The sequence below is a fragment of the Ambystoma mexicanum genome, chromosome 4p, assembly GCF_040938575.1.
Source record: "Ambystoma mexicanum isolate Mex_15411 chromosome 4p, UKY_AmexF1_1, whole genome shotgun sequence".
Lineage (NCBI taxonomy): Eukaryota > Metazoa > Chordata > Amphibia > Caudata > Ambystomatidae > Ambystoma > Ambystoma mexicanum.
The window spans coordinates 1,059,977,833-1,059,992,780 of NC_090927.1; the positions used below are offsets into that span (position 1 = coordinate 1,059,977,833).

The window sequence follows — 14,948 nt, forward strand, 5'->3', positions numbered from 1 at the left end:
ATCATTTCCACTAAGCGCTCCACCAGTGTGCTGGCAGAAGTTGAACAGCTGAGTAGCTACGTGCCAAATGACCTATTTCTACCGGTCACCCAGCGAAGAGAGGTATTCCTTTGTGTGATGCACCGATATCCAACTTACCACATGACCAGATAGCAATGCTAATCACTCTGGCAGGCATTTTCCCTTCTGGTATATGTGCTAATTTTGCACCTGTGACATCACTTCCAATTCAGGTACGAAAAAGGGTGTATTGGCTGTAGACTTTCAGTGGAATGTTGTACAGACACGAATACTGTCTCATCATCATCAATAATATGAAGTCGAAGGCCTGCCCTGTGCGTGCAAATTCTGAAATTCGGTAGTAAATTGCCCGTCCATGCCCCCTAAAACCTGATCACTAGTCATGGCCATGAAACACTGGCTATGCAGTAAAAGTGGACATGGCGACCAGGGTCCTGCTGTGTAATAATAAATTTGGATAGGCGTGAATGGGGAAATAAATTCTGCTTGCGGCCACAACCTGAAGTGCTGGATGGATTTGCCGCATACTTGCATGAGGTGCATCGGCAAGGACCTGAAAGCATGCTTTTTCTAATCTGTCCTGTGTTTTATTTTTTCAAAATTGCCAAAATGTAGGTACAAAAAATTGTGATATAGCTTTGGTGTATGGGCAGTGGGGCTTGGCCCCCGGCAAGGACAAAGGTCTACTCTGATTTGCTTAGTGGGACCTGCAACGTGGCCGATGCCCAGGCCCCATGGATTGTCGACATTGGCCATGGCCGCAAGCCATGAACACTGGCCATTGGTCACATTATGGGGATATAGTGGACAGTGGACTAGGATGTAGGCTAGGTGCAGTGGATAATGAGGGTGGTCTAGTGGGCGGGGTCATGGTCGGGCATCATGCCCTAGCCAATTCAACCATGGTTTGCATCCCCAACATGTGCCACTGAAAAAGACAGTACACGCTGCAAAAAATATGCTTGGTAAAGAAGCATTGTAGTACTTTCATATAAGTTAAAAGATGAATTATTGATAGTTTATATAGAGTGCTGGAACATCATAAAACATTTTCCGTTATAAAAAAAGCATTTAAATTCAATGAGCAACTTCTTTAAAGGGACGTTATGGTTACCTAATGAAACATATACAATTCAATGAAAACACATTGTTAAATGACGTTATGGTTAAGTTGCTCCAATAAAAACCTTTGAAAGTCAATGAAAAAACGTTGTGAAAGGGACGTTATCGTTAAATTGCTCTAATAAAAATCTGCAAAATTCGGCAAAAACCCTTTGTTTTTTTTAATAAACTTTATTTTCTATTTTCTTCTCAAGAGCATAGGTTAAAAGCATGTTTAAGAAAACCAGTGTAGTATCCCAAGCATTCTTCTTATAGTCAGTGTTTGTTTCTTTCAAGTTCTTGAGTATAACAATTAAACAATTAATCCCCCCCTCTTTCTTTTCCATTATTCCCTTTTTTAACAGATTTAGTGTCCCTTCGGTGTTACCGTATTCCAAACCTAGTAATTTCAATTTAACATTTCTTACAACATAGTCCTATTTACTCTTGTTGCTATATCGTGTATTGTCCTGTATCTCTGGGGTTTTCCCCTTTGTGTTTCGTTTTGCCCCTCTAGGTCTTCCCTCCCCCAAACCTCCACCCCCCCCATGGCCATCTCTACTGGATTCTTAAGTCCTTTGCTGCCTCCTTCTGGTTTTCTCGTCCTGCTGTCTCTCTCTCTCCCTGTTATGGATCGTTAGGTGATCAATATATTTCTGAGGGTCTGTGGTTTATCGAAATGGGCTTCCCTGTCTCTGACAAAGTCTCTAAAAGGGGACCATATAGACAAGTATCTCTGGTATGTCCCTGTTCTTATGGCAGTTACCTTCTCCATTGCCATTACTCACCATATTTTCACCCACCGCAAAAACCCTTTGTTAAAGGAAGGTTATGGTTGCAGGGCAAAATCTAAAAGCAAAAGACAAACACCAGTTATGGTAAGCTATGCAACCATAACTCGCACCACCACCATGTACCATGGACTGCTAAGACTAACACCTGGGACACCAAAGATCACATCACAGATGGCATCATCAATGACATTACTAATGACGTCACCTATGGCATCACTCCTCTGTAGCAATCCTGGTGAAAAGTCCAAAGGGAGTTCGGTTTAGACTATTGCTAGCAACATTAAAGGGTGATCGGGAGACCTCTCATGAACTACTCCATTTATCACAACATGTAGTTTTGTTGTTAACACAGCATTTCAGTAAAACATAAATATAGGCAACGGATGCAGCATGGACCATAGAAGAAGAGTATTCTTAATCTGGTATGTTTGGCCAGTAGAATCATAAATCCAAGCTTATGAGATTCTTGACTAATGTTAAACTTGGAATCACGATACAAGAATTACTACAGACATGTGTTATTATACAGGGTATCTGCAGAGCATCAATGCATCAATGCATATAAATCTGAGAAGCACACAGTGAAACAAGATAGGAGTCCATAATTATGAATACAAATTGTATTATCTGTCTGGGGCCTGCTTATTTTTCCATGTATACACCTGACTTTAAATATGTTTGCAAAGTTTGGTGTGGTTTCGTCAGGGGTGGGACATTGTAAGAAGGCCAGTATCAGTGAATGGCTGTTTTTGGGCAGCTTATGCCTTTGGTGTCGTTTGAGGAATCTGCATACATCTTTTCAAAAACAACTTGAATATTTTAGAAAAATTTGGTGTTGTTTCATCGAAGGGGGCAAAGTTGTAGGGGGAGGTCAAAAAAGTTTGGAAATCCTGATGGAAGTGAACAGACCTGTGCTTGTGGCCACATTCCGAACCACGGGATGGATTTACACCAAACGTGCCTGAGGGCTTTTGCCAGGTAGCAAAAGCATGCTTTTGCTAATTTGGGGTTTATCTGTCCGGTGTTCTATTTTTCCAAAAGTGCCAAAATGTAGATACTAAAAATAATGATATAACATTGGGGCCTGAGTGATAACCTGTGGTCAGCGGCCATGCCCCGGACAATCTGGCCACTCGCCATGGCCACAAGGGACCAGCTATGAGGTTAAAGTGGGGACTGGGCCTGCGTCAATGGCCAGTGTCTACTCTGAGATGCTTAGCAGTCCCTTCCCTGGGTGGTTTGGTGGTGCAGAGGTCTTGGTTAAGACTCAATCCCTAGACAATTCAACCACGACTTGCATTCCCAACATGTGCTGCTCAGAGTGACACACATCAATTTGTGCTTCAAAAAATATGCTTTTTGCAGGACTGTTATAGTTATTTTATATATATTAAAAGGCCTGGAACATGATAAAACATCTTTAGTTATAAAACTGTTGAAATTCAGTGAAAAAACATTAAAGGGCATTATGGTTAAGTTGCGCGAATAAAAACCTTTGAAATTCAATGAAAAATCTTTGTTAAAGGACGTTATGTTTAAGTTGCTCTAATAAAAGTATTTAAAATTCAGAGAAAAATGTTTGTCAATGGGACATTATGGTGGCAGCGCAAAATCGAAAAAACCAAATAAGTTTGCCAGTTATGGTCAGCTATGCAATCATAATTCGAACCCCTCGATGCACTGCTCAGACTGACACACTGGACGTCACAGATGACAATGCAAATGGCATAAATGAATCTTGCAGACTTCCTTTCAGGCCATGCTATTATATGTCTTACTGTGCTAAGTGGTCTCATAAAATCTGCCTTGGCTGCTAAAGGGGCACAAAGGAAGATGGATTTACTGTGTTACCTGAGAGTAATGGAATCATATCTCACTGTGTCAACCTATCAAAAGTGATGCTGGCTATTTTGCATTCATTATCTATAATTCAATATCTATAAGGACATCTGGCACTTTTATGTTGCCAGAACATAAAGAACTCTGGCACTGCTGTGTTTATTTGACACATTTGAATCTGGCCTTAACATTGAAACTAATTATAATGGCATCCAGGCATAGGGTCTCATCACGAGTTGGTTCGGTGGTAGCCCTTAAATGTGGCGGTAACGGTATTGCCCCTGCATTTATGGGCAGGTCCTATCACGAGTCTGGCTTATTTACCCACAGCTCTGAGCTGGGGGTAAATTCGCTGAGAAAATTGCAATTTTCAGTGCAATTATGGCCAGAGGTATCACTGCACGGTAAATGTGCCAAAAATTCCCCATTGGGTCCATGGAGATTAACAGTAAGCTCCCAACCCGTGATCCCGCAGCAATACCGCCGGACCGGTGCGCGCTAACGCTAATATAGTTGGGCGGTATCCCATCCAGGATACCGTCTAACTCGTGATCAGGCCCATACTGTGCTAACTTGAAATAATGGAATCTGGCTTTGCTCGGCTAACTGGGCATAATGAAATATGTCCCTACTCTAGTGCTTATTGGGCTTAATGGAACCTGGCTGTGCTTTTCCATCTAGGTTCCAGTGGTGTGCTTACTAGGCATAATGGAAACTTCCTCTCTTATCCTAATTGGGACTATCCACGAAAGGGACTTATTATGAGACAATTGCGCAACAGCATGCGATGTTCAGGACAATAAGTGGCAATGGTGTGCGTATTTGTGCTTTTGACTTCCATACCTTCAATGTGATAGAAAAACATACAACTGACATATAACGGCCCTTCCAAGGCTCATGATGGCAACAGCTTGGAAATGGTGTGACTACCTTACCATGCACTGCCAATGCCAAGCAAATGCATGAGTTTTGAAAATGCACTCTGTGTTAATCTGCCTATATGCCTAACCCAGAAACTGCTGGTGATGCAGAAACCAGCTGCAAGAACTCTGCAAAATGTTTTGCACTTTGAACGTAATACACCTATCCTCCATAAACAACACTGGCTGCTTGTTTTCTTCTTTTTAAGTACACTCTTTTCGTCATGGCCTTCAGCTCTTTGCAGGGAAAACGGCCACTTTTGCTTTACCAATGGTCATTCAATCCAAACATGCTCTTATGTGAAGGCACCTTACCCTACCACCGCCTATGCTCTCGGTCATTCCTTACTCTTTCAGTTCTGTTCAAAATGGTAGCCTGTTTTTAATTAAATTCAAATACGTTTACTTTCTCAGTGTAAGTCTGGAATACGTCAGAGTTACTCATAGCAACTTCTCTTGTGACTAATAGCCTCCGCCAGACGTAAGTCAAAAGTCATAATTAATCACAGTAACTTCTTATCACAATATGTGTATGAAGGAAGACTTACTCGAGGCAAGGAAGGTCCTCTATGAATCTAATAACCCTCTCTAGGAGTAAGTCAGTTACTGTGAGTCACTTCTTCGAGTAAGGAAGCAGCAAAATAGTTTACCACTTGATACTGTTTAAACAGGCAACATTGTCAAATACAGCAATTATGATTATGAATTGCAAGTCTCTGTGCAAATACAGTTATCAATCCATCAGTCGCGGAAATCTATGTGATATTCACTACTGTTTACCAAACCAAAATCACACCTTTTAGTGACAGATGTCCCAATACATGGGCGTAATTTTAGGGGGCACGGGGGTGTTTGTCCCCTTTCCCCCAACTTTTATGGCACTCCATTTTGTCCCCATCCATTTGGCTGGGGCACCTTTTCTTCAGATGTCATGCCCCCCCCCCCAACATTTTCAGAAAAGTTACTCCACTGTCCCAATCTAATCGCCCCACGTTTCAGTACAATCGAGATCGTTTAAGTCAACACGACGAGTGCCCTGCAACACATGGTAAATACAGAGTTCCTTTTTCAATCCTAGCTTCGTGCAGTCTTTCTCTAAAACATTGTTTTCTTCAACCTGATTCGTGGAATTATTTGCGCTTAAAACGCAGATTTGCAGCCTTTTCGCCCGAAAATCCCCATACTTCAAACAGGAATTATCAGGCAGAAAGGCGCACAAATCTGCGTTTTCGGCAAAAATAATTCCATGAATCAATGCTCACAAACAGAGCCGGCCTTAGGGGGGGCGAGCCGGGCGACCTCCCGGGGCACCACGCCCCTCAGGGCGCCCTTTGCCCCCGCCACGCCAGCTCGTAGGAGTCTTTCAAGGGCTCCCCCGAGCTGGCGTTGTGGAAGAATGCGCAGCAGGTGGCCTTTTACTGTAAATTGTGCCCGCGGCAGGGGGGTGCATTTAAATGCGCCCCTCTGCCGCGGCCACTTTTCACAAGAAAAGGCACCATTAGCCCCACACCACGCCAGCTCCGGGGAGTCTTTCAAGGGCTCCCCAGAGCTGGCGTGGTGGCAGAAGGCGTGGCAGGCGCCTCATTGCCATTGAATGAACCTCCTGCGGCGGCGGGCTCATTCAATGGCAATGGGGTGCTAACGCGCCCTATTTAACCTCCTCGCCAAAGCGAGGAGGTTAAAAAAAACAAAAAAAAGTGGCCCCTCCTGGCCCCGCCCCTTCCGCCCCGCCCCCTGTTAACCAGGGGGGCGCGGTGGGCGAGGATGGGGCGCCAATTCACCCAGGGTGCTGCTGCCCTTAAGGCCGGCCCTGCTCACAAACCATCAGTCATACAGGGCGATGCAGTTAAGCAATGCATAATATTATAGATGTCAGCGCTAGTAGACACTTCCTTAGTCCAGTAGTGAGACATCATTCACGCTAACAAGTAGAATAGTTATATGGATAGGCTGAATTTTAGAAACAAGCCTGTCTTCAAAGGCTCATACTTTAAACATCTGAATGACAGCGTAAAAGAACGAATGGCGAGTCAAGCTGTTTCATGGGCCACCCGTGTGTCCACTGCATGAGTACAGAGAGGGTGGGAATGTGGCAAAAATCACCAGCAAACATGTATCGACCGCCCCCCCCACCCCCCGCCTCTTCTTACTCATAGTATCCGCGTTTGGCTACTCGAGGTTTCACTTTGCAACAAGCATGAGCCAAAACCCGAAAATACACACAGGTGATATAAAAGAATACGGAAAAACAAACACAAATACACGAAAATATGGTATGAAAACCAGTACCGTAAAAGAAAATTAAAAAACCCAAACAAACAAAAGGCAGTCATAAACCTTCATATTAGGTATAAAATGACACAAAAATATTCACCCTTGAAAAATACTGCCATAAAGCCAAGCCCATTAAAAAGAAGCACGGCATTGGAAAAATAGCAGCAAAATGTACACCCAGAAAAAAGAAGTTGCTAGAAAAAAATGACTAAGAAAACCCAACCAATAAAGCGACTGTAAAGGATACTAATGCAGAGAACTATATATGGAACCACCTAATGAGTACTATAATTAAATCATTCTGCTAAATGAGAATAAAAACGATTTATTTGAAAACTAAAAGGTAATAGCAACTCCCTTCAATAAACATGCCTGCGCATAAAACAGTAATCCTACACCCTAAATTATGAATGAATACCAAATCCCCCTCAGAAAGTCACATTCAGCACGAACACATACATGAAAGACCCTCCAAACCACATTGTACCACATTATAGGGCTAGAAATAGGACATTGCGTCAAAGCGCAATGCACACTTTGACCCTCCTGCACATTTTGAACACCCCAATAGAAACCTCCCCAGGCATTATCCATTCCCTTGTCCACCAGATAAACTGTCCTAAAATGGAGTCTGGTAGGACCTAGGCTCTCGACTAACAACAGGACATGGATAGTGAACTTCCAGTAGCATTGCACGGACTATCAACGAGGCAACCAGCCCCGACAACCTAAGAATAAAATAGTGTCTCTCGCCTCTAAAAAAACAAATAATTGCGTTTATTGTGCTTCATGCTGGAGTCCAGCCTCTAAACGCGGAACCGAGTATCGAACCTGTGCTGTTCTGCATTGTCTTGGGCCGTCATGGTCATTGTGTGGGCCCTCTTGGCCCTCGCATCCTGCCAGCCAATCACTGTGGAGCCTCCTGTCAGCCAGAGCCCTATTGCAACCTTCTTAGACCCCACAACCACCACTATCACTAATTACATTCAGGAACCACAAACGATCAAGTCTGGGGGGGTCAAAGAAAACAGCAATTTGTGGTGAAAAATCAAATTAATAGAGAAGCATTTGGAAGACAAAAGAAAACCTGTATGACGACAATCAAGAAACATACTGTAAGTAAAAAACACATTCCATTCATGAGAAAGAAGCAACGACCTACTCTTGCCTAGGTACTGTAATATGAATTATTATTATCTTACCATAAGGCACTGATATGAGAATATTTCGCACCAGCAATTGATACAAAGAACACATCGTGTTAGAAATTCTGCCAGTCACTTGAAATCACACTGTTGTAAAATCCGCTACTCTAGATACTAACCTGAGGTATTAAGGAAAGGCTTAAGAATCGAGAGATGGCAATTGAAATTTCCGAATATGCATCGCCAACAACGGCCTGAAGAACAGACAATACGGTGGAATTCGTGCACGCGACAGGTGTCCAGTCAGAGGAATTGCTCCCAGCCACGTACTGCATTGCTCCAAGGACGGCTTTGGAGACGTCAGAGCACGAATCATAGATTTCATATCCCAAACTGACGCCTGGAAGGAGGGTCGAATTGTTGATTTTTTCGATTGTGTATACCATCGACAGGGCTTCAATGAGGGCTCGAATTTCCAAGCTGGGAACAAATAAAGCCAATTGAAGATATACATGTAAATGTAGATGCAAAAGTCATTTACAAAAAAAATACAAATATTGCACCAGCTAGCACATAAGGCAGAAACACGGACACCTACCGAGTGCAATTGAAGCCTTCCAGCGGAGTAGCGTCAGCATTTCGTGAAACTCCCACGTGAATGGGGAAGAGGCCCCCAATGATGATGTCCCCTTGGAGCCTGGCAGAGAAGCCGCTCTGGCTGCTGCAGGGTGCGGCTGGAGCGGGGCACAAACAGAAGACGAGCGAGCAGAGCCACACTCTTGTAGGCATCTTAGATTTCCTATGTGACTGTAGGAATGCAGTGCCACGCATAACTTTCGGCAGCCTGTGAAAAAATGCCCCTGCGTGGGAGCGCTTCGGCCCCGTATATATAACCGCCTCGCGACCGCCTGAGGCGTGGCGCAGCACCGTAGCACCGTCCACTTGCGTCTTATTTGACAGTGTAGAAGTGTAAGATGTGACGAGAAGTTAGAGACTTGGGAATGGTGGTTTGCGATAGGCCCCCGCCCCGCTTCGACATTTACCGAAAGTGACTTCTACCAAAATATACCTAGAAAGTTCTTATCACCATATGTCATTTACAATTGTCCATCCCAAATGTGTAACAAACATAATGCTAACCATTTTTAAATGTGATTTTTGGCTTTGGGTTATTACATTTAGCATAGAGCAAGCCTTTGATCAGCGCACAAGCCCTTGCCCAGGGGTGGACTGGGAACCAAAAGAAGCCCTGGAAATAATTTTCAAAATGGCCCCATTTAACACTTCTTCAGCAAGCCCAACACTTTTCCTATGAGAACATTTAGAAATATCACACAAAAGAGGCCAAGTGTGCAGCGGCCTACCGGGAAATCTCCAGACTTCCGTATAGGCCAGTCCACTCCTGCCCTTGCCCCGAGGCTTGCAAGCTACCGGCGCATTATAAATATTAAATAAATAAAATAAATAAATAAATCTGGATAAAAAATGTGTATTAAATAATAAAACAATGCAGATAATTCAGAAAGGGTGTTCACCCTTTCATAGGCTCGATGCCAAAACCTTAGTTTACAGCTGTGATCTGCTGCATCAGTCTCCTGATCTGCTCTCCACTGGCACAGAGTGGGTTTAGAGGGCACAGGTGCCCTATTCGACAGCTGCTGTGAAAGCAAAGTCACTCTAGTCCAAGGGCTGCACTTAAATCTGCACCTCTTTCGCAAAATCATGATACTGTGATAACAAGCCACCCTGGTGGCAGGGCATTCTGAAAATATAAACCATCACCTAGGTTGTGGTATGGAGGTTGGCATGTCACATATATTATTAAAAGCCACACTTGATGTGTATCATACTCATGTCAAACCTGTGACTCTTGCAAGCCATGGGCAGGCCTGACTACTGTGTCTGTTCACCAGCAGGACAAAGAACACGAATGACTGAGCCTCTCCTTTATCCTTTGTGAGGTCAGATATGACAGTTCTCAGCCAGGGACGTCATTTAGGGGTCGCCAGAGGTCGTAAGAGCGACCGCTGCCGGTTGGTAGTGATCTCTGTCAATCTCTTGCGACCTCTGGCATTCCTCTAATCAGAGGGAAAGGGGGCGTGGCCACAGCTAGATATGCAGCGATTTTTTACGAGAGCAGCACTGCACGTGTGGTTTGTTTCTCAAGCGCCCCGGCCTGAATCCAACTCCTGTTCCCTGCTGCAAAGACTGAAACAACACGGTAAGTAATTAAAGTGTGAGTCAGACAGTCAGTGTCATCATCACTGTCTGAGGTGGGTCGGGGGTAATGCTGGCTGGGTTGGGGATGGCTTAGGCTACTGCAGAGTTGCAGAGCCACGGTATTCGAAAATGGCTGCGCCACGTGGTGCCGCCGCAGCCGGCCTAGGATGAGGTGTGTGCAGCGACATGCTCACCAACTCGCCTGCGGCCGCAGCGTTAGTCGGCCATGGCAGGACTCCTTGCCCGCGCCTGCCGACGCTATTTTGGCAATCGCAGGCGCGTGCCTCTCTCGACTGGTGGAGTCCTTTCAGGCTTATTGTCATTACGTCTTCATTTCACTTTAGTCTAATAACTTTGCATAGTAATACACACAGTAAGTCCCATATCAGCCCAGTTATCATACATTTATGTGTACCTGTAACTGCATTGGCCCCTTCCATTCTTTTGTTTATCGCATCCTGGCTTCTAATTTGTGAAATCTGTGCTCAACAGGGGTATTTGTGCAATGTGAGAAATACAACTCTGCCACCAAGTGTGTAGTCAACAGTATTATCCTGGAAAAGTGACAACAGAAATCTGTCCTCCAGCGTAAGGCACTGGTAGAAAGCGTAATAGCACATTAGTTCCATTGCTCACTGAGGTGAGGCTCTACATGGCCAACACATGAGTAACTCATGAGTATGGCACACTAGTCGCTGGTGAGAACTATAGTTATCACCATATGTAATTGTCAAGCATGCTCTTATTATTCAGCGTAGGGTAGATATCCTCCCCTCACCAAAGCACCTTGAATATGCTATGTTTACCTCACGTATCAGGTATGCTCCACCCTATCCTTGATGGGGCAAGGCTATAATTTTGCTCGGAGCATTATTACTGCTCTGGTGGTGATATACATGGCAGGTTTTAGAATATTCAATATCATAGAGATATGTCGGTTTGGGGTTTGGAACTGCAACAGGTTTGCAGTTTGCACTTTACAGTGGAATGCAATACATTTAATTAAGTTGGCCATTCATAACCACCCAAATTGCATAGGACTAATGGCATATGCCTGCCATAAAATCAATACAGACGCAAAACCAAGAGAGGATATTTTCTTCAAATAGTGTTTTTGAAAACGTTAAATGCGTCCATGTTTTAAACTTCACGAACCTATACAAAGGTTTTCCCTGGAACTTGCAGTACCGAAATTGGACATTTCACCTTAGTTGTTTGTTATTTTTTATGAGGTTATATGGTGCAGTGGTGAGGCGTCCAGCCTGCAAAACTGATGGCTGTGGTTCAATCCCTGAGGTAGGATTTAATTCATGAATTCAAAGCAGACCATCAATGTTTCTCACTTCAGTTGGGGGGGGGGGGGGGAGTGGGTGGACTTAGTCCACCCGCGTGTAACCTCGACTTGAGCCCAGGCAAACTGGCCAAAAAGAATGAAAGCTGAAAAAATAAACGCTAAATACGGTTTTAATCCGGTGTCTTTAATGGTGGTGAGTCATAATTTCGAAAAAATAATGTCGAATGACAAAAATGTCGAAAAAAAAAATTTCAAATTCTGTTTTTTTAATTACATATTTATTTTGGGGTCTGGGAGTAAAAAAAAAGGGGTAAAACCAAAAAAAAAATCCAATAAAAGGGGGCTTGGGGGGAACCCCCCATTTCGAAAACAAAACATATTGAAAAAAAAATTCTACATTTTTTTTTTGACATTTTTTTTCTCGAAATAATGACTTTCGACATTATTGTTTTCGAAATGATCACTATAAACCGTCTTTAATGACACAGGATTCAAGGCAGTATTACCGCATTTGTTTTGCTTAAGCTTTCATTCTTTTTGGCTAGTTTGCCTTATGTTGTGACTAAAACATAAGGGAAACTGGCCAAAAATAATGAAAGCTTAAGCAAAATAAACGTGCTAATACTGTTTTCAATCCAGCAGTATGACTGCGTTTATTTTGCTCCAGTCTGCATTCTTCTTGTTCCCGCCCGGGTCCTGCCCACACCTCCAGCCGATTTGGCTACCGGCAACAGTCTTTTGTAGCCAATCGGGTGGAGGATTGGACAAGATACAGGAAGATGATCAGGTAGCAGTTTTTGCCAATGCACTAATCAAGCCCATTTTAAACTTAGCTCTAGGTTCTGAAGGAGATGAAAATTGGAGACGTCTGGCTATTTTGTGCAGGAGTAATGAAGTCCATGAAACAACTGCAAACAGTCCAACACTAGACAACACTGAAGGTAACTTGTCGAATCAGAAGAAAATGGGGTAAGTGCCAAAATCATTGAAGACTGTGGATGCCATCGACTAGACGAATACATGTTCTCTGGTGAAATATTCTCCCTCTCCCCTTTTATCCGGGCTTTCCCCTATCCCCATACCTACCTATCCACCCATGTCCCCCCAGAATGGGATTTTGCTCTGTAGCCCTGTTGAAATAACAGGGTGGATCTGCATAAAGAGGGGATTTGGGTTCAAACACTTCCCATGGCAACATGGGCCTTGACACACTGCTACATACGACGATCCATTCTTGTATGATATGTCACAATACAGTGACATCGTAACCATATTTTTCTTAGTGTACCGAGGGATAATGCTTTATGATGCCACTTCCTGTGCGATGTCATGGGGGAAGGGGGGAGTTGATCAAATGACATCACTTCCGGTGCAACGCCCACTCTTGGGGGTGTTACATTGTGATGTCACTTCCGCTACCCCTGTCATTTTGGTGAAATTACATCCCTGTTCTCAGCAGGAGCTTTCCTGTGGAACAGACTTCAAAGGGCACACCCTAAACAAAAGGGCCATCCTCACACCAGGGTGCTGCATACCAAAAGGCATTTGAAGTGAAGGGCTAAAGAAGGGAGTGGGTTTAGACAGGCAGGAGGCAGAGCAGAACCAAAGCGAGGACAGGGTCCCCATGTCAGTTTTCTGCGGGCCATTCTTTGCTTCCTCTCTCCCACACTTTCTGCACAGCAAAGCACTTTGGATATGATACAATAAGGCACATTTGTCACATGTTAGCTCAACAGTGATTGGGCCCCTTAAAACAGATTTGCTTTTAACCAATCCTGATGGCTTGTTTCCTTTATAAGGAAGGGGTCTCCCCCTCTTTGATTCATTCCTGGACTGCAAGAAGAATTAATTTGGAGCTCTCCGAGAGAGGTGACCTTTCAACAGTGTTTAGCAATTAAGGTGGAGTGCTCCAAGGAAGAGTCAAGCTCTGCTGCCTGCCCACTCATAAGGCACATTGGTGGTGAACTGCTGCTGGATCAAGAAGTGCCTTTCTGCCAACTATCCGGTACCCAGGCGCTCACTGGAGGTGAAGGGCTACTGCAAGTATTAGCCAGCCTCTCAGGTTGGGAGAATGAGAACAAAGACTCATCTTGCCCATGGGATCCTTTATTGGGACTCATAGCAGCTGAAAAAGGAAAGTAGCTGGTTTCCGACATTCTACCACATAAAACTGCTATCAAACCATTGCAGACTGTGTTTGAGTGTCTTCAACCAACAGAACCCTTTGGCACCTCTTCAAACCACTTCGAACTGCTGCTCCTCAGACCAATTTGCTGCTGCGCTAATTCAGCTGAACGCGCTTATTGCCCTGGCTCAAACATGAAGCTTGCATCTGTGGAAGTGTAAAGACTGGAGCGGGATATAGGTACTTCTGCCCTCTATATGTTTGGGACAAAGGCACAGAGCACCCCAGCCAAGGCTCTCAATTTGGTAACATTGTACAAGCAGCCAGGATTAAGCTTTCAAGAGGTGATGCAGGCTGGTTCTTAAGTACAGTGAATCCCCAAGCCCCCACAAAGTAATGTCCACACACTATGTCAGGTGATAACACAGCTTCTTTATATACTTAAATTCAGTAATAAATGCACCAGCTGTAGACAGTTTCAATTAGGCATGTGAATAGTTACTTGAGGTGTAATAGCATAGATTAGGGAAGAAAGGCAGGTTAGTTATGAATAGCGGCAGAATGCTTTCTTTAGGCTAGATACACAATTCTGTGTGAGGATCCACCCACCTGGTCAACCTGTAATGGAAAAGCTGGGGAGTAACTTATCTTGTATTTTACAGCCTAGTCCAAAAATGTTCAATAACCCTCTACTTTCTTTGTAAAGGTTCTACCACCCCAAAGTACTTGAGAGGCCACAGGAGAACAGGATCCAAGATGGATCTGGGACCCCTGCATGACTCCTGAGGCTAGAAGATGCTCTTTATTGTCACAGTCCCTTTGGCGCCTTGGCAGGCAAAGTGGCAGAGTTTCTTGGTTTCACTCAATGATTCCCTTTGAGGATGGACCCCCCCTTGGAAGAAGGAGCCACTGGGATGCTGAGTCCAAGAAGAAAAATCTAACCAAAGTCTTTCGGAAGTGCATCAGTTTTGCTCTTCACTGTGGTTTCCGTTGGTCGACGATTTCTGTGACTGTAGGAGTCCTGGGAAGATGAAACTTTGCTGTGGGCTACTCAAAGGCTTGGCAGATGATAACAAGGCCACTGGTAACCTTCGATGACTTCTGGCAGCAACGGTTGCAGAGGTCACTTTTGGTGTCAAGGTTTGGGATTTTGCGGTTTTCCGACTTTCGGTTCTTTGGTGCTGCAGCCACAGCACGGACCTCTGGGTGGCTTCT

General features: G+C 44.2%; 1 protein-coding gene across 2 annotated transcripts in view; it reads right to left on the reverse strand.

Moving 5' to 3' along the window:
- Nucleotides 1-8,967, reverse strand: part of LOC138453622 (G-protein coupled receptor family C group 6 member A-like) — a 31,021-nt gene extending 22,054 nt beyond the window's left edge. The window contains exons 1-2 of one of the 2 annotated variants that reach the window (XM_069606632.1): nt 8,693-8,967; nt 8,274-8,574 (exon numbers count right to left, since the gene is read on the reverse strand). In XM_069606632.1, the coding sequence (XP_069462733.1) occupies nt 8,274-8,574; nt 8,693-8,925 (534 nt within the window). In that variant the 5' untranslated portion in view covers nt 8,926-8,967. Of the gene's footprint in view, nt 1-1,910; nt 1,972-8,273; nt 8,575-8,692 lie in introns of those variants that run through there. The other variant, XM_069606633.1, reaches the window with a different exon arrangement.
- Nucleotides 8,968-14,948: the final 5,981 nt, after the last annotated feature.